General features: G+C 40.6%; 1 protein-coding gene across 1 annotated transcript in view; it reads right to left on the reverse strand.

The window, feature by feature from the left end:
• Positions 1–2,797: 2,797 nt before the first annotated feature.
• The window catches only part of ABLIM1 (actin binding LIM protein 1), a 233,204-nt gene continuing 212,644 nt past the window's right edge, over positions 2,798–23,357 (reverse strand). The window contains exons 17-25 of the mRNA XM_064514270.1: positions 21,846–21,992; positions 19,517–19,608; positions 19,289–19,385; positions 17,190–17,251; positions 16,843–16,903; positions 15,826–15,833; positions 14,453–14,527; positions 11,290–11,370; positions 2,798–10,056 (exon numbers count right to left, since the gene is read on the reverse strand). Of these exons, the coding sequence (XP_064370340.1) occupies positions 9,943–10,056; positions 11,290–11,370; positions 14,453–14,527; positions 15,826–15,833; positions 16,843–16,903; positions 17,190–17,251; positions 19,289–19,385; positions 19,517–19,608; positions 21,846–21,992 (737 nt within the window). The 3' untranslated portion in view covers positions 2,798–9,942. The remainder of the gene's footprint in view (positions 10,057–11,289; positions 11,371–14,452; positions 14,528–15,825; positions 15,834–16,842; positions 16,904–17,189; positions 17,252–19,288; positions 19,386–19,516; positions 19,609–21,845; positions 21,993–23,357) is intronic.

Raw genomic sequence — 23,357 nt, forward strand, 5'->3', positions numbered from 1 at the left:
TCATTACTCAGGGGTCATAAACCTCACATTATTTATGGGGAGGAGGGGAACAGGGAAAATGGTCTAACAATAAAAAAAAAAGAAAAAGAAAAGGAAACGCAGGACTTGGATTTTACTGGGCTTCTATATTTAACCGGAGAGAAATTAAAAATGCCCTTAGGCTGACTGGCACTGTCACACTATGGAGGTGACAACTGGAACAGATCCTTACATATCTGCTCTACGAACAGCAGTACATTCATGGAGATAGTATTCCCAGCACCCATGGGCTGAGGAAGAGTCTGTTACACTGCTAGGTGAAGGATCTCCAGCTGGGGCCCAGATTGCTCCTTAGAACCACAGAGCAGGACATGTCCCAGGCCTCGCGCTGGATGGTAACTGTTGCTACAAGGAGGGGGCGGAGAGCCAAGCAGAGGTCTCTCAAGAGCAAAGGAGACTGTCTCAAAAGGGAGATTTAAAAAAAAAATCTTTTCTATGGTTGGTAAATTTTCAAGAAATATTCTGGGTCCAAATCACAGAGCTGTGCTTTTGTGTAAGCAGATGCAACACGCACAGACCTGCATTTCTCCCTCAGTGTGTGGAAATGCCGAGAGACGCTATCACACTCCCCGGTACCCAACTCTGAACTGTCTGGGGGCTGCAGAGCGGCAGGCAGGGAAGGGAGGTGCTGCCCTGCAGAGCAGCAGGGGAAAACCTCCCTGATGCTGGGTTGTCTGGGGAAAGGGAAATAAGCAGCGCAAATCTCCCTGAAGAGAGGCCTCTGCTAGACGTGTGTTCACCTTCCAGAGGAATAGGCATCCATTTACAAATGTCCCTGCGTCTTCCCAACTCTTCTCTGGCTCGGGTTTGCCCAGCACATTCAGAAACCTGCACTCACCTTGTGCTACAGGCTGAGGTTTGCCCACGGGAGAGTATGGTTTCCTAATAAACCTGAAGCTTGCGTTTTTCAGTGCTGGCGCTAAAAAGGAGAGGAAAGAAAATGAGTTATTATGTCATAGTTCCTTTTTGATGGTCTGACATATCTCTGAGGGCTGTGAAGTGGCAGGAAATAAAATGACTATAAACATGGAGGACACAGAGAAACAAGGGACACCAGAACATATGCACAGACCTCGTGAAGTCCATGGGCCTACATGCCTGCTGAAAGGTGGCTTGTGAAGTGTTTGGGACAGGCATGTTGGGCCCGTGCTTATAAATGGTCCAGTTCTGAATTAGGGCTCTTTCAGCTGGGCACTGCAGCTACATAGTTAACAAAAAATCTGGGTTTAAATACATTGCTGAAGTGGTGCTTCTGCCTCTCATCGTGTCGTATTTCCAGCACTCGCAATAAATTAACCTTATTTTCTGTTGACCCACTTACAGCAAAAATATAATCTCTGGAATAAGCCATTCAAAAAAGGGCACATGGAACCGCCACTTGGTATCTTTGGTGGCTTCATCCATAGAAAAGCTGCTCTTCTGTAAGTTCTAGCACAAGTATAGCAAAACATAGGTCTCAGCATTGCCTAGGTTGTGAATGGAACATTGAATTCTCCACTTGCTGCTCTCCAAGCAGGAATCTGCTTGCTCACCTCATCTGAGACTCAATCCTTAGATAAATACAACATAGTTCATTGAAATAAACCCTGAGGGAAGCTCTAACTTCACTGTGAGAGAGAACCCATGAGGGTAAGAGAACTGATGTGGGATGAGGGCAGGGATGAAATCCAGAGGAACGAGGAATAGAAGAGAAGATGGGGAACACATCAGCTGCAGAGCACAGATCTCAATTTTTCAGGGACTCCCTGTAGGCTCAAGGACACTTAGCAGAATCTGTGCTGTACCATTCCTCCTGCCCCTGCACAGAGGGCTGCAATGCAGATGATCAATGGTCTGAATTGGGATTCTTCCCCATCCCTTTACATGTTTCTAGGATTGATCCCATTTTGGGACTTTACGTCAAGTAGTAACCTCCCCCTACCCCTTGGCAAACAAACCCCAAGACCAATCCTAATGAAGTTCCAGCTCTGGTTGCTCTGGATCCTGGAACTGCAGGAGGCTCAAATTAATTCCGTGAAGATGTTCAGCAGGTCATCTGGAGAGCTGCACACGTGTGGCTACTCTTCCAGGGGATATCTGCATGGAAGAATGAGCAACTTCCTTTAACATTTGAGGCAGTGTCAGGAATCACTACAGATTCCTCTGACGTGCAGTGTGCTTAACTCTGCTGTTACTAAGGTCTGCTGGAGTCACAGGCGTTCAGCACATTCATAGGTGTTTTATGGCCCTATCTCCTCGAATGACATCGCCCCCCCTATTTTCTACTTGCAGACTAAGGCTGGGCAGGTTTAAAGCTCCACTAACTAAGCAAACACCTAACTTTAAATACTAAGACACAGAAATACCTTTTCAAGTCAGGGACTGAACTTTAGCTAAACTCACAGAGATAAAGAAAGGAAGCCATTCAGATGGTGAAGCTGATATAACAGTGTGACCTAGCCCACATCCCTGACATCTCAGGTGCTTTTAAACCACAAAGTAACCCCACAAAATTATCACTCCTATGTGGTTTGTATGAATATATATTTCTAGTGTCTTTGTTACAGGAAACCTTGTGCTCCCACTCATACCATTGGTCAGAATTTTACTGAAGGCACGTAATTCTGTTTGTCTGTCTTGACCTGGCCACTTGTCTCTCTCTCGCCCTCGCCCTCTCTTCCTCCCCCCGCCCTTGAGAGTGCATCCTGCTTTGTAAGAAGACTTTCATATAAATCTGCAAGATGAAGAACAAATAAATGAGGCAGCATGCATCCAGCCATTAAGAATAAAGCTCCAAACTTTATTCATTGACTTGAGTACAACAGTGATGCAGATTACAGTGGCACAGGAGTGCAATATGTGCTGTTTGCAGTATGACAGTGAAAACGCTAATTGTACAGAACTGCAACCCAGGTCAACTTTTCAAGAAGACTTACTGTATAGACAAGACATTAATTTACTTTTACAGAAAGACTCAGAAAGAGACTGTCTCACAGACAAATGGAAAAACAAGGACACTTCCCCAAAATGCCATTTTCTAACATATATGGAGAAAGGAGAAAGCAAAAATAAAATAAAAAATTCCTACTGCCAAAATCTACTGATTTAAAAGAAAACATACTTCTGAAAAATTAGCTGCAGTCTCCAAAGCTTAAAAAAAAGCCCCCAGCTGCAAGGCCCCGTTATGGGAAAAGTTGTCAGGAACTCCTACCAAGTCACACCGCTCGGCCAGGACAGATCCATTAGTGACATGCAGAGCTTGTTGCTGTGGCATACACAGCAGTCAGAGACTTCCCTGGTCCAGCCAGGAAAGAGCCCAGTCCAAAGCGTGTGGATGTCAATGACAGGCTCCTCTGATTCCAACAGTTTTGCACCTGGCCTAGGGGATGCGTTTTCTGAAAGGAGGTCACTGACAAAAGTCCAGGCAAGTGTCCGTGAGGATCTGTCAAAGTGCCTAAATGAGTTAGAAACTCAGCCTGTAAAGGCACAACTAGAATCCACACAGCTGCTTCTGCATCATTATGTCTTTAAATATTTCATTTGCTGACACCTAGGAGCAAGGTTCTGTGGGCCTTAGATTCTGAAGCCCTAGGAGCACCACTTTGATTAACTATAGTGATTCTGACAAAACAGATTGTTGTTTGCCTTCAGAGTTGTCTCCTTCTACCTTGAAAGACCACAACGCATGTGGGAGTACTACCTCTTCACATGGACAAGCATGTTTTTGGAAGCAATTAGCAGAAATCTATTTCCCTGTTAGAAGCCCTTTGGGCAACAAATAATTTATTTTGCATACAGGCAAACAACATTAATGGCCAATTACAATCCCACTTCCTGCACTGATGCCTACATTAAAATTAATAATACTTATTCCCTCCATGCCAAATGTGGGCATTAAATAACTCCTGCCAGCAGAGTTGTCTAAGAACTCTGTATCTTTGCACTGAGCTAGACTTTTTGTTCCTTATTTTTATTAAGCACGAACAAGGTGTGTGGCAGAAAACAGAAGGCAAAATTCACCATAGCCACAGCAGTCCTGCAACCCACAGTGATAAGGGTGTTTCCAAACTAAAAGAAAAAGGCATATTGTTCTACCATCACCGTGTTCAGTAGCTTTGTCTAGCTCTTCATTACACAGCAATGGGGTAAAAACATACCATACATTGTCAAGGCCACTCCTTGCTGTGTGTCTGCCCTGAAGGCTATGCTGCACATGTGCACTGCGGCAGGGGCACTGACAGGACCAAAAAGTTTGACAGGGCACAAAGAACTAAACCATGACCTGGAGCTAACCGAATGAGGAAAGAGGCTGTGGGATCAAGCCCTAAGTGTCTCTCTGCCATGGAAAGATGAGTGTCATCTCAGGACAGGTCAGCTGATTTTCGTGCTTCCTGAAGGTTTTTTATTGCATTATCATCATCATTGACTGTTTTTTAGCACCTCCAGTAACTCTCAGGATGTGGACAACCTCCTCCACAAATAAACTCTGAAGGAAAGTAATGAATTCCTGGGGTGGGAGAAAGACTTTACCAGCACTGTATAAGGCTAAGACTCAAAGGTGCCAAGATATCCTAGCTGCTATTAAAGTCAGAAGGAGCCAAGATAAATCACTCCATGCCGGCCTTAGAGGATGTTCATATTCTTACTGTTTGGGGGATTAATTTTTCTGTCACTTATAACATCTTCATACCACTATTTTCAGCACAGACATTCATGATTTACAGGTGCTCCACACTTGACTTCCCCAGGGTTTGAAACATGTAGCACAGGTTCAGGCTGGCATGTTTATTTTCCCTAAGTCAACTAAACTTGACCCTGGCAAACTCTGGAGAAATCAAGCCCTCCTCCAGCATTCCTCTTTCCCATGAGACAGACTTGCCATCTCTCTACCAGAACTTAACCTTTCTCCATTCATCAGTATTACCTGCCATGGCATAAATACATCAGGAGAAGCAGTGGCTTACCGAAAGGGATTTCACTTCAAAATATATCTAATTTCAGTGTAACAGAATTTTACAAGAGACTCCTAGTGACCTTCCCTGAACAGTGGGGCTTCTGAACCGTATGGCTGAAAAAAGATTTCCAAATTGCAATAGGGAAAGAACAGTGAGCACCTCAGCATGCAGCCACACAGACTTGAGACCATGCAGCTTCACAAGGAGAGATGAAACCTGTCTCGACAGAAGTAAAAACATTGCTTGAGCCATAGAGCTGTCTTGCCCCACATATGGCCAGTAACAAACTTACTGCTTTTCCAGTCCAACCTTTCACAGCACACTGCAGCTAGCTGGAGTCTACAACTCACCACAAGTCATATTTAATGAAAAGCTACTAACCAAACTGAAAGCAAGTATGTTTCTGAGACTTATGCCACTAAAAACTGTCTTAACGACACCAGCATGAAATGATAACAAACAAACAAAGACTCATGAAATTATCTGAGCAAGCTTCAAAAGAACTTACTTTTCCAGTTGTAGGGAAAGTTTAGCAAGTTTGGGATAGGACACTGGCAGACTTGAGATGCTACATTCAGCTTGCTTAATTGATTGAAGCCACAATTGTTTCATTGGGAAATAATGGACAGTTAAGTAATTTCCAAATCTACTCTTCAAGCTGACTTAATTCTTTTATCTTCAGATAAAATGAAAAACATATTTATTTCAACATTGTTAAAACCTTCAACTTCTGCCTCTCAATAGGGTGGAGCCTACATTAAATGAAGGCAAGGATATGGGGTGTGGCCAGCTGCTCCCACTCTAAGGCAGAACTGTTTTCCACTAGTTTACATGGGAATTTTCACACCAGTATCTGGAGAGGGGACAAAAACTAGTAGTCAAATCACTGGATTCCTCATTAATATGAAGACTATTGCACAGGGTATTACCCTTTCATCTAAGCAGTGCCAAGAATGGGTGCTGCAACTATTCACACATGCCAGAAAAGGTCTTGTAAATAACATTGCCTATGGCCAACTTGGCACTCTGACAATGTGGGAAACTGACCCTGTCTTTTTTACACTCAATACAGAGTGCACAGAACCAGGTATCCACATGCCTGGCAGATACATGCACACATACAAATGACAGCTGTCATAACCTAATGATTGCTATGTATTGAATACTTTGCACTATTTGGAAATTCCAGGTTAACTGCTCACATGATATCTCAACTCCAAATGGAGAGCATGTGCTATGTGTGCATTTGTGTTTGAAAACCTGCATGTGCACATAATCCCATTTTGCACACATGCATATTTATCTTGCAGTTCCATCCTGAATGCCTGCTTTGACACTGTACCTTTGCTCTTATATTGCTCTTAAAGCAGAAAGGGAAAAAAAGAAAAAAGAGCAAAAGCAATCAATTTTCAGCGCTTATGACAGTGACTTTCTGTCAACATCACTGAGTTCAATGGAGCTTTATCAGAAGCTCAAATGCTTTGTAGGACACAGAGAAAATTAAGCATATACTTAAGGCACATCTTTACACATGCTTAGGTATTTACTGAACCAGAGCCTTATTACAAAGCTCTAAACAAAATCTGATTCTGTGCCATATTGCAATATTCAATTCAATCATCAGCCACCTGTCTCACAGGAATATTGAAGAGGGGAATTACAAAGAACTGCCTGAGAGGGCAGAGCTGCCCAACAAGCAAAATGCTACTGGATTGCTACTAGGAAAATGCTTCACTACTTAGGAAGAAAATTCTCCCTAGGGCTACATTTCTGCGTTTATTAGGTGGGACAAGCTGATGAAAGAACAGAAAATGTAGTAACAATTGCTAAGAGCCCACTGCAGAAAACAAACACATACCCTGTGGCTAGCAGCAGGATGGGTTTCACGGACATGAGATCTCTTGGGGTGTGTCTACATGCAGATGGTTGGGATAGCTAAGAGGAATCAACTACAGGCATGAAGTTAAAGCTCAGAAAACCCTTATGTTCTCAATCAGAAGTAAAGCAGTATTAAGTCTAGTGCAGAGAGCTGTGAGCTGCCTCTGACTACACTCCTCACCAGCCAGAGGTGAACCAGCACTGGCCCAAAAATCCATTTGGAGCAATTTTATCTAGGGCTTCTAAGCTGGCTTTTCTTCATTCCTTCCCATGCTGCAATTGCAGCTTTAAATTCTCAGCTGATGAGGCAGATACAAATTATCCACTCATTTTTCACAGGCTTTTTGGTTTTGGAGGGGCAGGGGGAGAAAAAGGGGAGACCACCAGAACAGAAGACAACTTGGCTTAGCCATTTCTGAAATGACTAAGTATTTTTATCTCCTGTGAGAAGTTCAACAGTAACCTAAAGATGGGAAGAGAAGAATGCACACCTGCAGCTCACATCCTTCACAGAGCAGTCTTGGGATCAAGAAGGTTTACTGTGACCTGGGCTAAAGACCCAGAATACCCAATATGTTGATCAGGAGGGTCCAAGATGCTGTGGCAGCACAGTATCATCTGTAGGATGAGGGCTGACAAAATTTGGAGAATTTTAATACTTGAAATATATTAAAACTCAAACATTCATCTCAAAATTAATCCACCACTTGCAGGTAACAAACACTGAATTTCTGAGATTCCAACAGTCACAAAGTCTGTGACTGCAAAACATTGCTGCTCTTTCATCATATGTACTTGGTTTCAGCAGTCATTCAAAAATGCATCTCAAACTGCCAGTGCCCCTAACGTTCCTGTTTACTTTTTGGCATTGCTCTAAAACCATTTCAGATGCTTGTTCTGAAAAATGAAGTAAAGCATGTTGAACTGATCCTTGCTGAATCTCAGTAATGTCCAGAGAGCTTACTCACAACTGTGTGTCAGTGTTCACTGAGGACTTTTGTTAAATGGAGACTATGATGCCAGATATGCACAGCAGCATATTCTCCAGCTCATCCCTTGTACTCACCACTCCCTTACCTCTAGGGACATTGGGCAGGTGCTGACCGCTTGCATCAATCTCTCATATACTGAATCTTTAACCCAGATTTTATCAAAGGAGCCACACTGATATGTTGCAACAGGGCTTCCTAAACCAGCAAAGAAAAGGCAGGATTTGGGCTGTCCTGTACATTCATTTTAGTTAGGCTGCCATTGGAAGTGAAATGCCATTTGGTGATGTACAGAAGTCAACGCAGCGATACTGAATCTCACAACTGCACAGGACCATTTCCCCTTCCTGACTTCCAGATTTTAACATCAATGTCTCCTGCAACAGAAAATACAAGGGTTCTGATGTCTCCTGTGCCAACAGTTCTGCATTAAAAATGAAAATTTGATATTCTTCGACAGACACAGAACCTAAATGACCCTCTCCCATATCAGGAGATGTACTAATTAGTGCATTATGCATTGGCAGTTAAGCACCAAGGAAGAGAAAAAAGCTGACCTTGCAGCCACAAAGCATTCATTCAATTACTTCAGTGCTCATCCTCCTCTATATAGGACCTCCCTACAAGCAGTTAAGGTATGTACAAGCAGTTCTTAAAGCTGCAGCATAGTGGAAGAAGACCAAAAGCAATAAAGAGTTCAATGCAGCTCAGAAACTATCTTGCATAATTTCTCTCTCTTCACAAACTATGTCAGGCACGAAGGGAAATAAAGATAACCAAGGCTAGAGCTTTGAAACATCAAGAGAGAAGAAAGAATGTTCGTGCCCCTTTTCCAAGCACAAGTGAAACTACATTGACTAAAAAGAGAGTGCTTGGCCCCATGCACTGTGCTATATTGACATCAGCAACTGCGATTTAATCAAAGAGCCTCTATTGGCAGAACATGGCACCTTGATGGTACCTTTTAACTCATAAATGTTCCTCCCCAAGAGGGATGAAATTCGGTGTTGGTTTTCAGACAACCTATTTCCCTGCTGATACAAAACACTGCAACTCCACTGCAGTTTGAGGAGCTTTACTAGTAATTACTAGCAGGGAGTCTGTCCCAAAATCTCTGGGTGTGAACCAGGGCACACTTAGAAATGCAGTTTCTTACTCTGTCACTCCCACCCCCATCCACCCATCTCCTGGACTACATAACAAGAAAACTGACTCTTCTCTGTCATTCCCATTACTTAAATGATCTTGAACTACTTAGATGACTGGTTAAGCTCCAGCCTTATTAATTCAAGCAGAAAGTATGGAAGAAGGAAGACTGACAACAGACACTGTAATTCACTACCTATAGCCTAACAAATATGTACAAGTGTAAGCAAGGAGTCTATTTTCCAACAATTCAATTGGTATGCAGTGTAAGTGAGCAGAGAGCCCAGCTTTGCAGATTTTTATCACACAAAGATGATGCCATTTCAAAAGAGTGCCAATTAAGAAACAGCTGTGCAAAAGGATTAATGTAACCATACAGATATATTACAAAGGGCTTCTTCTTAACTACAGAATATCTATCTATCTTTCTTTCCATATATATACATACTTACACACACAGATATATATATAGATAGATAGATGGATAGATATAAATACACACACGCACACATACATACATACATATATATGTTTTTATATACACACACACACACACACACACACACATATATGTGTGTGTGTGTGTGTGTATAAAATAGTGTGGTTACAACTACTTTAGTCTACAAGGCATCCTAAGGGCACTTCCTGGCTCTAGCAATTAAGTCCATCATATTATGGAGAAAAGAGGAACATCATTGAGGGAGAACAGTTTCCTATCTTGTATAATATCATGTAAAAGGTTGACACCTGTGAAAACCATCATCATTGTTTCTGAGCACAGATATTTTCTCCCTATGCTCCAGGAGGGCAAATGTTCATCTTGTTCAGTTGCTGTGCATAAAGGTGCCACTATGTGATTTTCCCTTTTTGGTGGATAAGCAGTTGTTTCCAAATAGTTTGGACTGCATGATACAATATCCTATGCATCATTTTTTGTTGGTTTGTTAAAAGGGAGTTTAAAAGAGTTTTGCTTTTTTCTTCATGTCGTTGCGTCTCCAGAGAGGTAACTTGTCAAACTCCTGTATCGTCATGCCAAATATTTCTTGAAAAACTTCAGGCGCCAAGTGACGCTGGGAAAAAGGGAGAAAATGCAATGGTCAGTCAAAGCCAAATAGACACAACGGGAGATAGGAGTGCCTTAGGGATTTTATTTCACCGTGTAAGAGCCATTGCAGGACCTAGTGATAGGAGCTTGATGAAATAATAATGCTTTGGTGACCCAGGCATCCATGTTCTCATTGACCATTAATGAATCAGTAACATTTCGCTCCCATGTAGCAATTTTATTAAGTCAGAGAAGTTTACAAAGGAGATTAGGACCACTATTTCAGTCTCAGGATAAGAGAGAGACAAGAAAATGATTTGCCTGGAGTCACCAAGCAAGCAATGGGAGAACAGAGAACAAAAATAGCTGCTCTTTGCCCCGTCCCAGGCTTTAGCTAGTCGTCTCCTTCCACATACGGGATTTCAAACAGACACTGGATTTCAGGAGAACTTTTCAGAAGGGCTGCTGGTTGGACATGCTACAGCCCAAGTTATGAGAAGGAAAATGTCCAGCCAGCCCAACTGTCAAGCACACTGCACTACTGGGGATGAAACATTTGTTGGTGCTGTTTTGTGCACTGGTTATGTGTCTTGTTCAGCTGCTTTAGCGTGCATTGGATAGGGAAAGTCTCTTCCTGCGGCACTAATGTAACACAAGGCAAGGTTCAATTCTGCTTAGCGATCATATATATCTGCTTGTCTAAAAATGCGTGTAAATGGGTACTTATCTGAATTCTTGTGGCTCCTTTCATTCTTTTCTTCAAGATTAATTAACTACAAGTGATTTAAACATCCCCGGCCAAGTACTTCCGCTGGACTGATTAAATCTTTCTAATCCACAAAACTGTAAACATTTTTTATTTGTTAGTAGAGATTTAAATCCTCATAGTTTTGGTTATCAGCCAGTTTAACAAACTCACGGGACTTATGGATGAGTTAGGGGCAGGTGGACTTCAGCTCCTCAAGAATAGCTGGTACTGACTCCTAGTAATTGCTTGACAACATAAGGGACTTCTGAGCAGCTCTGTCCAGGAGCGGGGAGGCACACGCACTCCTAGTCGGAGACATGGAGCTCCTGGCCTGGAACTGCTCGCAGAGAAGCTGCTGCTTCCTCCCACTGTCTGACTCCTGCTTCTCTGTCTAACGCTGAGAAATCTTCTCAGTCTAGCAAGGACCCACACTTCAATGTTTGAGCTTTCAAGTGTGTAACAACAAACAATTTCAGTAGGAAAGAGCATTTAGGAATTTGCTTCTCTTACCTCAAGCCTGGTTCTGTCTACATCTTTTAGTATTTTATTTCGCCCTCTGTTGGTCACCATGAGCATTTCATATGGAAAAATCTGTTAACAATGTATAAAAGGGGGGAAAAAGAGATGTATTTACATTCTAAAGCAGAAAGAACATGTGTCTTATTTTCATAACCACACAAACATTTGCTTTCTTTTTCAAAGGAAATCAGAACTTTTTTTTTAATTGTTGCATGAAAGAGAAGCCAATCTGGATAGCACAAGAACTTGTTTAATACCAACACCAAACTCCCTCGTTTTGTAGAGCCACTGTGTACTTGCCCACCCCACTGATTATTACAGAGTGTACAATGCATAGGTTGGCTGTGATCAGACAGAGTTCCTCTCTAGTCATTAAACCTTCTTATCCACTGATGGGTGAATTTAGAGTTCAGTAAGGTAAATATAGTTGGCACTCATGGGTCTGACTGATGGTTGCCAAAACATGGACAGCTCTAAGGAAGCAGACGCTTAGAGGACTTTTTAAAAAGTACATGAGAGTACCACATAAAAGTACATCAGAAAAAGCAGCAAATCTGAACAAGCAAGACATTCATCAGTGTGGGCCACTGCATTCAATGGAATTAATCAGATTATTTTCCTTGCCTTTTTGGACAGTTACAGAACTTGAACAAGCCCCCACTGTGCTTGCTGGCTGTGACATACACGGATGGATTAAAGGACAAGTTTTTGTAGACATATTTATCTTACATGTCTTCATCTGCTTCAGCATCCATCCAGCACATCTCCCAATAACATTTCCTTTTGATTTCCCTTTACATTGCAAAGAATGCCGAGAACTTATACAAAATCAGTTACTGGCTAATAAATAATTTGTGAACGCATAAAAGATTCAGTTCTCATTTACTTGTACAGGTTCTTTGTTTGAGGTAAAATGTTTACTGTCTGCTGGTCTTGGATCAGTCTAACCCAACAGAAACAATGCTGACTAGAAAGGAATTGAGAAAATCCAGTGACTAAAATCAGTTTCTGGAACCATCACTGGTAAATAAAATTCTCTGTTTTAGCCTTTTTCCTCAGGCCCAGACTTCAATGAATGCCTGGAAAGACTTAGAGAGCTCCTGTCCCATCTGACAGAACCTCCATATAGCCCTTCTCTTTTCATGTCTCCCTGCAGAGCAGGACAACAGCATTTTCAGTGAGGTTCTCATTTAAGCCTCACTGAAGTCAATGAAAGTTTTTCCACAGACTTCAGTGGGAACTGGCTTAGCCTTTATTGGTATTTATGGTCTTGTTTTACTGATTCAGATACTTTGCCACTGGGAACAAGAGTAAGACCACCAAAACTCTCCTGGAGAGGCACCTGAGCGATCCTCAAATGTGGTTAATTCCATTGTCATTCTAACAGAAGAAATTCCACCTAATCAACTTTAGTGTGGTACTGGGCAATGAAGTTCATTCCATTGTCACCAGTTAACCCAATAAACTTTTCAGAAATATAACAAATAAGATTCAGGCATCAATGAACACACCACTGAGTTTATTGTAAGTAATAATAATTTAAATAATGTGTACTTACATACCCATTGTAAGACAGAATTCTTATTAGATTCTGACATTCTCACAATTGTACAATGGAGTCTCTACTTTGAATTACATTGTTTATGTTCTATACTGAAAATGGCTACCATATACAGCATCATAGTAAACTAAAAGGTAACTTTTCATAATATTTAAACAGGCAGAGTTTAAGTGAAGGTCTGAGGTCATAAGTACATTTTATACTTAGGTATTCAGAACAAAGCATTTTTCAGTCTGGACTGTCAGGATGCACAAATTCTGTCCTTTCTGGAATACCATTTTGTAAGCTTTGATCATGCTAAGGTTTACTAATTTTCACTTCCCATGTTTTTCGTACTGAATTTGAGTTGGCTTTTTCACCTTAGCAGGTTTAAGTTGGTCCTGTACCATTGAAATGAACAGAACTACTGCCAGTTCATACAACATAACCTTTTAAAGCATAACCTTTGAAATATCAATGGAAAAGTGACCTACTGTCTCACAAAAAATCCCATAAATTTTACCACTAGAAATAAGACAGAATTTGTCACCCAAAATAACATTCCAAATCACTAGGTGCATCAACAGCAGTGGTGGCTGTAAGAATTTCTATTGCACTGAGAAAGGAATTGTTTGGAATAAAAAAACAGTATCTCAGGAGTTGGGGATGTGCCCAAGGTTATATATACATAATATATATGAACACTCATTAATGTACATTACATTGGGGTCTCAGCTTATAAAGCTATGATTATTGCCTTGTACAGTTTGTCTGGAGGTGACTCGGAAGCACAAGTAGTAATCTGGTTTGCAAAAAGAGCTGCTTGCTTTACTGGCAGAAATGCTGATCCTTATCATTTTGGCAAAAATCATGGTTTCTCAGAAGTTTCACCAGCAGTAGAGAAAGTTACAAGATTTAAAACACAAGCCCTAGTTGAACCCCTCTATATATTACTGTTCATTTTTGATTCAGACATCTCTGAAGACAGCTGTGAAAGCATCTTAATTTATATCCTAACTCATATTCAGCTGACATTGCCTTTTTTCAACAAATCTCCTGAACAGTTTCTTATATAGGTAATTCGACATTGTTGAAAGATGTCAGGCTAATAATGCTAAGAGATGAAGACCGGATACAGAAAGATGTATAGATGCCTATCTGAGACAAAGATCCACATTTTTCATTAACTGTTAAAACAAGACAGCCTCAGCAGCATGTTGTGAGCCACAATATTTGGCATCGCTTTTCAAACTTAAAAGGACTGAGACTCTCCCATTGAGTTTGGCCTGCAACTTGGGCTATCAAAAGCTTAACAGGAGTAGCTATCAAGCACATTCAGTATCTTCATTTTCTCTCTGGGAAGACCTCCTTAACAGCGGAGACCTGTTAACCAGGTTAACCAAAGACCACACTTTGGCTGCCCTCAGCCTGCCTAAGCACTAATACCCACAACAGGCAAAGTCCAGAGCACAGGGAGAGGTTTGGCACATAAGGAGCAGGGACTGGGGTGAGGTAAAGAAAAACAAGGAAATCAGGACTTTTCCCATATTTCACCTGCATTTCACAGTAAAATCTTCACTGCCTTGAAGTAAAGTGAATAACATCTGCACTTGCCTTTGGCTCCAACATGTTAGGCATAGATACTCCTCTGTCCATTCTCATTCCAGGGACATGACCATCCGGGAGGGACTGCATCAGATACAGGTACACATCAGACACGTGGGTTACACACACAGAGGGTAAAGGCACTCAAGTAGTGGTGAAAACAAAGGTGAATTTACACTGAGAGTTCTTTCAGGTCTTAAGGTTTAGTCTTATCATACAGGACATTGCCACAGCTACTGCTTATCGCTTCTCTGAGGCATGCTGTGAAATCCTTCCACCCCCTCCTTTGCCACCACAGTCTTCTGCTCACTGCTAAGGCTGGTTATAGCTCTCTGCAGAGCCTACCAACAGCACTTCCCAAGTGAACCAGAAGATCCCCAGAGAGTGGTAGGTTCCTTCCCACTCCAGTGACTACGTTAGAGTTCTTCTCTGGACAAATATGCAGAAGCATTAATTCAGACCCCACCCAACATCACATACAAGGCACTCATGCCTCTGGTTGTCCTTCCTGTCACTTACAATTGCCAGGGCCCTCTCAGCCAAGCTTCTTTTTGTCTCTACAATGGGAAATTTTGACTATGAACCCAAAGAGAGATAGCGCTCTGATTAAAAGTTGCTATTTTTACACAGGTACTGTTCCGAACAAAACAATGTTTTGACCGTAATACACAGAACAACCCCCTCTCTGCTCCCACAACTTTGTCATTCTCTTCCCAACCATCACAGTTTTGATACAGCAACTAACAAATATATCCAAGTATTTAAACCCTTTCTTATATTGTCATTTCATATTGCGACTGTGTTGAGGGGCCATCCAGACTCAAGACTACTCTGGAAAAAAATCCTGGAATCAGGATTTGGGGGGAAAGGGTTGGAATTTGCAAGGATCTCTTATTAGCTAATCTGTGATGGCAGCACTGCAGAAAGCTACTGATCAGCCATCTTTTTCTAGAGGACAAATTCCAGGGCAAAAACAAAGAGTTCGGGGCTCCTGGTATGGAAGAAAATTTCCTCCAGAAGAGTGTTTCTATATTACTCTGGGCTTAGTACTAGAGAGGCTGGAAAAAAATCCACCCTTAGCTGTCCAGAGAGAACTATTGCAGATAACTTGTATTTCAACAGACAGTGGATTTTACAGAGGAAGTCACAGAACTGGGGTATGAGCCTTCGCACTGCAGCTCCAGGGAGGTACAAGGAGGAATCTGAGGCTATGCCTGTGTTTTGTTGGTAGGAGTCTACATTGTTGCTTATGCTTAAACATGCGGATAAATCAAAACTAATGTCTTAAGAAACCCTTCCCTGTAGCAGAAATTCAGACTTGAGTAAGAAAGCAGACGCTTTTAGTTCTGTTGTCAGTTGATGGACGAAAACCCGTACTCTACCTGGAAATCTGAAAAGCAAAAGAGAAATCTTATCAGGTTTGGAGTGTGGAATAACAGGAATTGATCACTATGGACCAGAGAATCCTTGTGTCTTCTGGTCTATCATTTCAAAATCTCACCTGATTCTCTAAGGCCAGTGAACCTCCCTACTTTTAGTCTTAGTTTGTAAATAATGAAACTCTCCCAACACTGCAGTTCTTTGTCTTTAAAGAAGGTTTCTCATTCAAGAAAATCAGGTCACTTTGGAGATACTAAGACACACAAAACCACCATCAGGTAAATAAACAGTAAATTAATATTTTAACAAGTACAGAGGATTCACCTCATCTAGCCTCTGCCATCAGGTAGTTGTCTAGGCTTCCTCCACAGTCTATAAATCAACAGAAGCATGAACAAAAGATGTTTGATCTTAGGGTATCTAAGGTAGAAGGGATCAGTCTCATTTGTGAGGTAACTGGTCTCTCTCATCTCTATGAGCTCAAACCATTTCAAAACATTAACTGATATAAAGTTTTATAACTTTGATAAATATTAATTGTCACTTTATTACAGATGGGGAAAATGAGGCAAGGACTGGTATCAGATCACCTCCAAGTCACAAAGCAAATCATAAGCAGTGCTGGGATTATTATGCATTATCCTGCATTCTTCACTGCAGCTCATTCCTTCAGACCGTGCAGTGGTTGATAATTTTCAGAGAAAGAAAACACCATAACAGAACTCAAAACATTTTCCTAATTAGCTACAGGTTACCTGCTTTCCATTTGCACCAATGCTAAAGTAGTCTCTTGGCATAAACAAGGATCAGCTCTACACAGCAGATTTACCAAAATAAACCCGAACTTTTTAATACATATTTGCAGAGTTCGAGTTATCTGTCGAGTTTACCAGACGAAGTTAAAATGTACTGAGCAAATACAAAGCAACCATGTCTTTAAAAAAGAACAGCTGAAAAGATCAAATATCTTAACATGTTCTATAATAAAGTGGCATGTAAAAAAAGCTCCTCAGCCTTACCTCTAACTCCGCCACTCACATCCCCGTAACTGTTGTACTGACCAAAATCTGTAGACACCGGCTGTAACAGGAAAAGGGGACATGCACATAAATTCACAGTTCCTGACTTCACAAATGGTTTGGTATTTTCAGAGTAACAAATTGCTTTAAGCTCTTTTCCCCCAATTTTTATAGTCTTTCTTGCATTTTTAATAATCTGGTTTGTGGGAAGGGAAACTAGGTTTTGTCTGACTTCAGATTTTATAAGCAAGCTTGATCAAACTGGAAATTCAATACACTTAGCAGGGAAATAAATACCACAGATGATTAAAGACACCTTCTGCTTCTCAAAATTGCTATCATCTTACCCTATGAAGCCCATTTCTTCCATAGCCAGGGAGAGAAGAGGTTTTGGAAGCTGAAGCATGTGCTGTTGAATGAGGAAGAGAAGAATCTTTTATTGGAAAAAATTCCATGGAAACTCAAAAACAAGAACATTTGAGGAATCAACTGGTACTAAAAACACAATTAAAAGAGCTAACCATATACATAACCAATGGAGACACATTGGCTTCAAGAAACTAATGTCTCAGCCCCAAATTCATGACATCCTTCCATACATTCTACAAGTTACACGCAGCATTGTCGTGTCGTGGAGGCAGGTCATCAAGAAGGGAGACTTCTGATTTTGCTGTTATCAAAATCAAAGGTGGTCTCCACCGTGTTGAAAGTAATGCTTAGAGAACAGAGCAGAGTAACTTCTTAGTCCTTAGATAGATAAAGTATTACAGATTTGTTGATTAGGTACACTGTGATTTCTTATGATGGGATCAAGGAAAAGGACAAGGGAAATCTAAGATTAGCACTGTTTGACAGTATAGATTCCCTGTTAGTGTCCTGGGATGGTAGTGCCCTCTCCTAAGTGGTCCACATGGTTTATAGCATCTCACTGCACCCTCTGAATCTTACATGGGTTTCCTTTCTACCCTACATACTGCAAGTAGTATAAAGCATAATACTTTATAGAAATCATACTCCCAGTTGTTGCTGCTGCATAATCCAAGTTAACAGGGAGAAACCAACATTCGCCGTTGTGACTAGCACACTTCATTGTCTCTCTATTCACATGCTCTAGCTTTCAATTTTTTTTGCTACAAAAAAGGAAGGGTTATTAGTTTTCGTCCTGCAACAATGTATCTGACAGAGGTCTGAGCACTGACTTCACCAGGAGAGAATCAGAACAGGCAGTGGTGACTGAGTTTAAACAAATTTGAGAATGTGGCAACCTAATCTGAATTTATTGTTATCCTGCACATGGCATGATACTTCTGAGAACATGACATGATTCAATAGATCTCCATAACTCCTGCTTTCCACTGAAATAGCAGTGAAATAAGGTGCGTGGAGACATTCAGTTTAGCATTTGCACTGACCCCAGAAATTGCATGTGCAAGATAATGTGGTAAATAGAGAGACTGTCAGTGTAAGGGTCAACAGCACTTCTACAGTTACTACAGGCCCCTCAGACAAGACCCTCCATATAAAAATGCATTTTTGACCTTTTAAACATTATTTTTAGCACAGGAGGGTATGGGATGTGGAACTTAAGGCATTCAAAAGAATACATGTTGGCAATAAGAAGCTTTGGAAAAAGGCATCGGTGATTCCACAAAAGGCATCTGTGGTACTAATGAGTGCACTGATCCAAGTCTTGCCACAGATGTTCTCTCCCAAACCATAAATAGAGGCAATGGACTCATATAACAGGGAACACAAGGAAATCCTAATTTGCTTGGCAACTGCTCCACTAGATGACTCCAAGGAGAGTCATCTTCTACCTTCTTGGCTTGAAGTACAGCTGCTGCACTGCAAGGACCTGTGGATGTAGAGAGTGAAATAAAACCACAAAAACCTCTGGAGTTCTGAGAAGGCCACAGATATGCATCAAGGCTTACAATGAGGTCAAGAATCTAAGCTAGCCATTAAGCAAAGTTGGTGTTTTTGCCTTTGCTGTGGAACACAATACACCCAGTCGAAATGCCAGCCAGGACAGACACATTGGCTGTGTTTGGAATATGCAGCCCCACTCATAAACAGGGCTCATTTTCTGTTCCTGGGACGAGAGACTCAGCAGTGATGGCAATCACCAGTTTAAGAAAATGTGTTATTGTAATTTAATAACCCGGTCTATTGGCATATGCATGATCTAATAGTTACTGCTATATTTGACTTCCCTCCTTATCTATATTAGAAAATCTCTTTCCCAGAAACTGCCTCAAAATCTTGAGCCTCATATTTCTTCTAACTAAAAAAAAAAAAAAGAAAAAACCCACCCTCCTCCCCTCCCCCAAACCAGGTAATGAGTTAGGCCATGCTTTTCAGAGGAGAACACCACATACACACATTTTAAGTGGTCTCCTAGAACCAATCATTGTTCATTATTAGGTCTATTGCCTATATGAATTACCTGGAGAATCGTAACGACTGGCAGAAAGGGATGACCTATCACGAATCTCCTTTTCCATCTCTTCTTTCAGTATCAATTGTCCCAGACCAGAGTTGAGCTATAAATGGCAATTAAAAATATTGCAATAAAACAAAACTGATTGAGGTATTAATAGAAATTGCTTATGGGGAAAAAAGGGCACTTCTTGGTTGGTGTTCAGAAACACTTGTAAGATGAGGCTATAATAACCTTCAAAAGCTGTTCCTCCTGCAGCTGCCGGCGTCTCTGTAGTTCTTCATCTTCTTCCTCTCTTCCACTTGATCTGCGTCTCATGTCAGCTCCTGCTTCCATAAAACCACAACACAGAAAGCTTTTTACATCAGTTCTAACATACCTTGAAGACTTCAATACTAGTTTAAAGTACTGGTCAGTTTGATTTACTGAATAAAGAAAGCAGTATTTTCTTGCAGACTCAAAAGCCTTTTTCAAAACTCACCCTTAACAGAAGTCACTCAGTCAGTCTGCCTTATGGCTGCCAGGCCTCTACTACTATTAACAAGAAGTTACACTGTACATGGGTTCCCAACCAAGCAACACTCTGGGATACAAAAGTTACCCATCAACTTAATAAGGAAAAAGAGTTTAGTTAGCTAGTCACAGAAATATGGCATTTAAGGGCACTGGTACATGTACCAGTGGTGAAAACAGAAGGTCTGATCTACATTTATGCTTTTATCTAGGCTCAGAAATGCAAATCTGAATTAACATTTCAAGTGGAAAATGAAATTACATTACTTTCCTAAATACTCATATTTTGAATGAGCATGGCCTTATTCCTAGTCTAAAATGGAGTGAACTAATTTAATTGATCCTTCGGATAAAGCTAAAATGAATTAAGACCACTTTACTTTTGAACAAGCGTTCTAAATTTTGGTTTCTCACTTTTTATTGATTAATCTTTATTTTCTTGAATATTTATGAGAAATGGTCCAATTAAGACACCAGGACGTTTTAATGAATACATAGACTATGATACTGCTGAAGGCAGTTAGACACTACATACGTTCTTTCTTCACAGGCTATACCCTGAGGTAGTTATGCAACAATCCTAGAGGAGACAAACTCTTCTTTGAATGAAGACTAGATTTTGCAGCTAAATTATCAGAAGACTTGCTAATAAGGGGAAACACAAAAAGTTCCAGATAAATTAAGTTTTTGCAGTTAAATTATGTATTATTTTGTCTGGTGTTTCAGACTTTTGCAAAATTTTTCAGTACAATAGTAGGAATACTCCTTTTTTGATAGCAGAGTTCAGTTTAGCTCTGTACAGAAAGTATCAGACAATCAGATAACGAGCCTAAAAACCCGAGGCTTGAAGGTTTGTTTTCTAGTGATTAATCTTGTACAGTGTCTTTCTATTTCCAAATGCAAAATGGCCATAAGCACATTTTTACCGTACAGTTTCCAAACAGACCGGTTTAGTTTCTCAGGTGTAACAAAATCACCTGATAGCCAATTTACAAAGAAGTTTTACTGGAAACAATCAGAAGTTGTCATCCATTGCCTGGAGACTGAGCTGGGAGCTCATTTTTAACAAAGCCTCCACCTCAGACAGATGGCAAAATAATGCTGCAGTTACCACAGACACTGTCAGGAGAGTTTTAAGTACCTGTACGTTATCAACGTGACCATAAGGTTTCTGAGGTTCCAGTGCTATATAAATGACACTCCCCCAAAGTCCTGGAAGTCCCCACTGCATGTACAGACTCTTCCGTTGGTCATGTCAACACAAACCATTGGGCTCTGCCACCCTGGGCCTCCTCTCCCAGCCCCTCCAGGAAAACCCCGCTGCAAGGAAAGCCATAAACTCCTACAGAGAAATCTGAAACGGGCAAGACCTTCAGTGCTTCTGAGGTGACTTTGTGAATGGCCCAGGGTAGGTAGCTTACTTTATACGGTGTTTTACTTGGGGTCAACGAAATCAACAGAGAAGACAAATACAGTACCAAAAAAAAGTTAAGAAATGATCATGTATGTAATTTAAAGAAAACAAAATAAGATACATGCAGTGCAACAACACAGAAGAAAAATATATAGTCTGTAGAAACAGTGATTCTGAAAAAAACATGACTTTTTTAGCCTATTAACTGTTCCACTGCAGTCATTGCTTCTGGCCACAGAAAGAGCCATGTGGCCAGAAGCAATGACATTTTCCATTAAATATTTACTATTAGTTTAGGACTAACGGACTATATAAACAATAACTGAAAGAAGTCAAGCTTGCATGACACATCATACTGTTTGTAAACTACTTCATGGGAGTCGCATAATTTGTCTGCGGGTTAGTATCTGTGTGAACAATTCCAATGTACTTTTGCAAAATGTCTTTTCCTCAGCCCTATTCAACAGCTATAAATACACGGACACCCAGAGGTCTCACCAGAAGGACTACACTTTGCAGTGAAGATATGGGGTGGACACAGTCCTCGCTGCTGGATCTTACAGATTCAATATTAATCTATTTTGGTTTCCAGTACCTTTAAATCCGCATCACTTGTACCATCTTTCTTTTGCGTACCTATGGCCGCAAGGGAGGGAGGACCTGGCCAGTGGTCCGTCTCAATCTTTGGTATCTCGTTGGGTGCTGGTGCATGGGCTGCTGGGAACTTGGAGGACTTGATGATATCCTCGGAGGACTTGCTCTGTGCTGCCAAAGCAGCTGCATCTAGATGGCAATCAGGGAACTTAGCTATGTAATAATCTGTATCAATGTAAAGGTTTTCCTTATTTTGCCAAAATTTTATGCTTCACAACAAGTCCATTTTCAAAAATGAACATCTTTATGTTTTGCCTTTTTAACTGCAATTTGAAGCAAAGAAATATCTTCCTCCTACTAGTATCTTGTAATCAAACCCTCCTCCCTTCCCTTATCCCCAACCTCAAAACAACCCCAAATCAGCCTTGGATTTTACTAGGGTTTTACATTGTTAGAAAGATTAAGCAAGAGCAAGAAAATTCAAGCTAGCAGTGTGTGCCAATATCTCCTGAGGAGATCTGACTATTAATGAAGTGCTCTAATGTGCTAGTTTGTATTCCCTGTAGGGCAAGAAAACAGAAACAGTTCAGAGGGAAGCACTAACTTCACTAAAGCTAATTATTTCCTGAGGTTCTGTGAAAAGCTGTAAAACAAAAACAAAGAAGAGGAAACCTGGAGCAGATAGATACATTTATTTAACCACTGGAATTTTTCTGCTAATGTATTTTGTAATTAACATGCAGTAATAAAAGTAGATGTGAATTTATTAATAAATACTAAACTCCATTCAGATCACTTCAGCAAGGAAAGGCATTTCCAGTGAAATAAACCTCACCAATAACACAGCTCAGTAGTGTGACACACATTTAAGATTCCAGTCTGAGCCATCATGTCTTAAAATCATGTGGGGATGTGCGTTGTGGCTTTCACTTCTTGACACACAAAAAATCCAACTGAATTCAGTTTGTAATAAAAATAGCCTTAATTACCTCTTATCTGCAAACTCTTTGTCCAAATCACCTTAACTTAAACAAGGACATCAATTTTTTCTTTTTCTTTTTTTTTTAATAGAAAAACATCTGTTAAGGCAGTGATGCAGAACACAGAAGCAAAAGGTTCTCAATAGAAGAATCATTTTTAACATGTAAAATGTTTACTACTCAAAGTTGAGATTTCCAAGCAACACAAAGGAATGAGATATCCTTATTGACATTAATTTATGGGCATTGCTTATCCAATCCATTCAAGGTAGTCTAAAAACACCAGTATTAGATGTCATTGGGAATTTTGGGAAGTTTCTGATTGGGAAACTCTAAGTATAATTACAAGCATGTAAGAAGCTAGCCAGAGTTTACAAAAGCATGACTTCAAACAGTACTTACATATTAGAATTGGTGATGTCAGTGGTTAAACATTCACATGTTAATGGGATGTGAGGAGATACATTAAAACCATAAAAATAAACAAAAATAATGTTAAGACTTTGTAAAATGAGCATATGGTTTCAAAACTTAAAAAGGAAAAAAAAAAATGATGTAAAACCACAATAGTAGT

This window comes from Dromaius novaehollandiae, chromosome 6 (assembly GCF_036370855.1).
Source record: "Dromaius novaehollandiae isolate bDroNov1 chromosome 6, bDroNov1.hap1, whole genome shotgun sequence".
Classification (NCBI taxonomy): Eukaryota; Metazoa; Chordata; class Aves; order Casuariiformes; family Dromaiidae; genus Dromaius; species Dromaius novaehollandiae.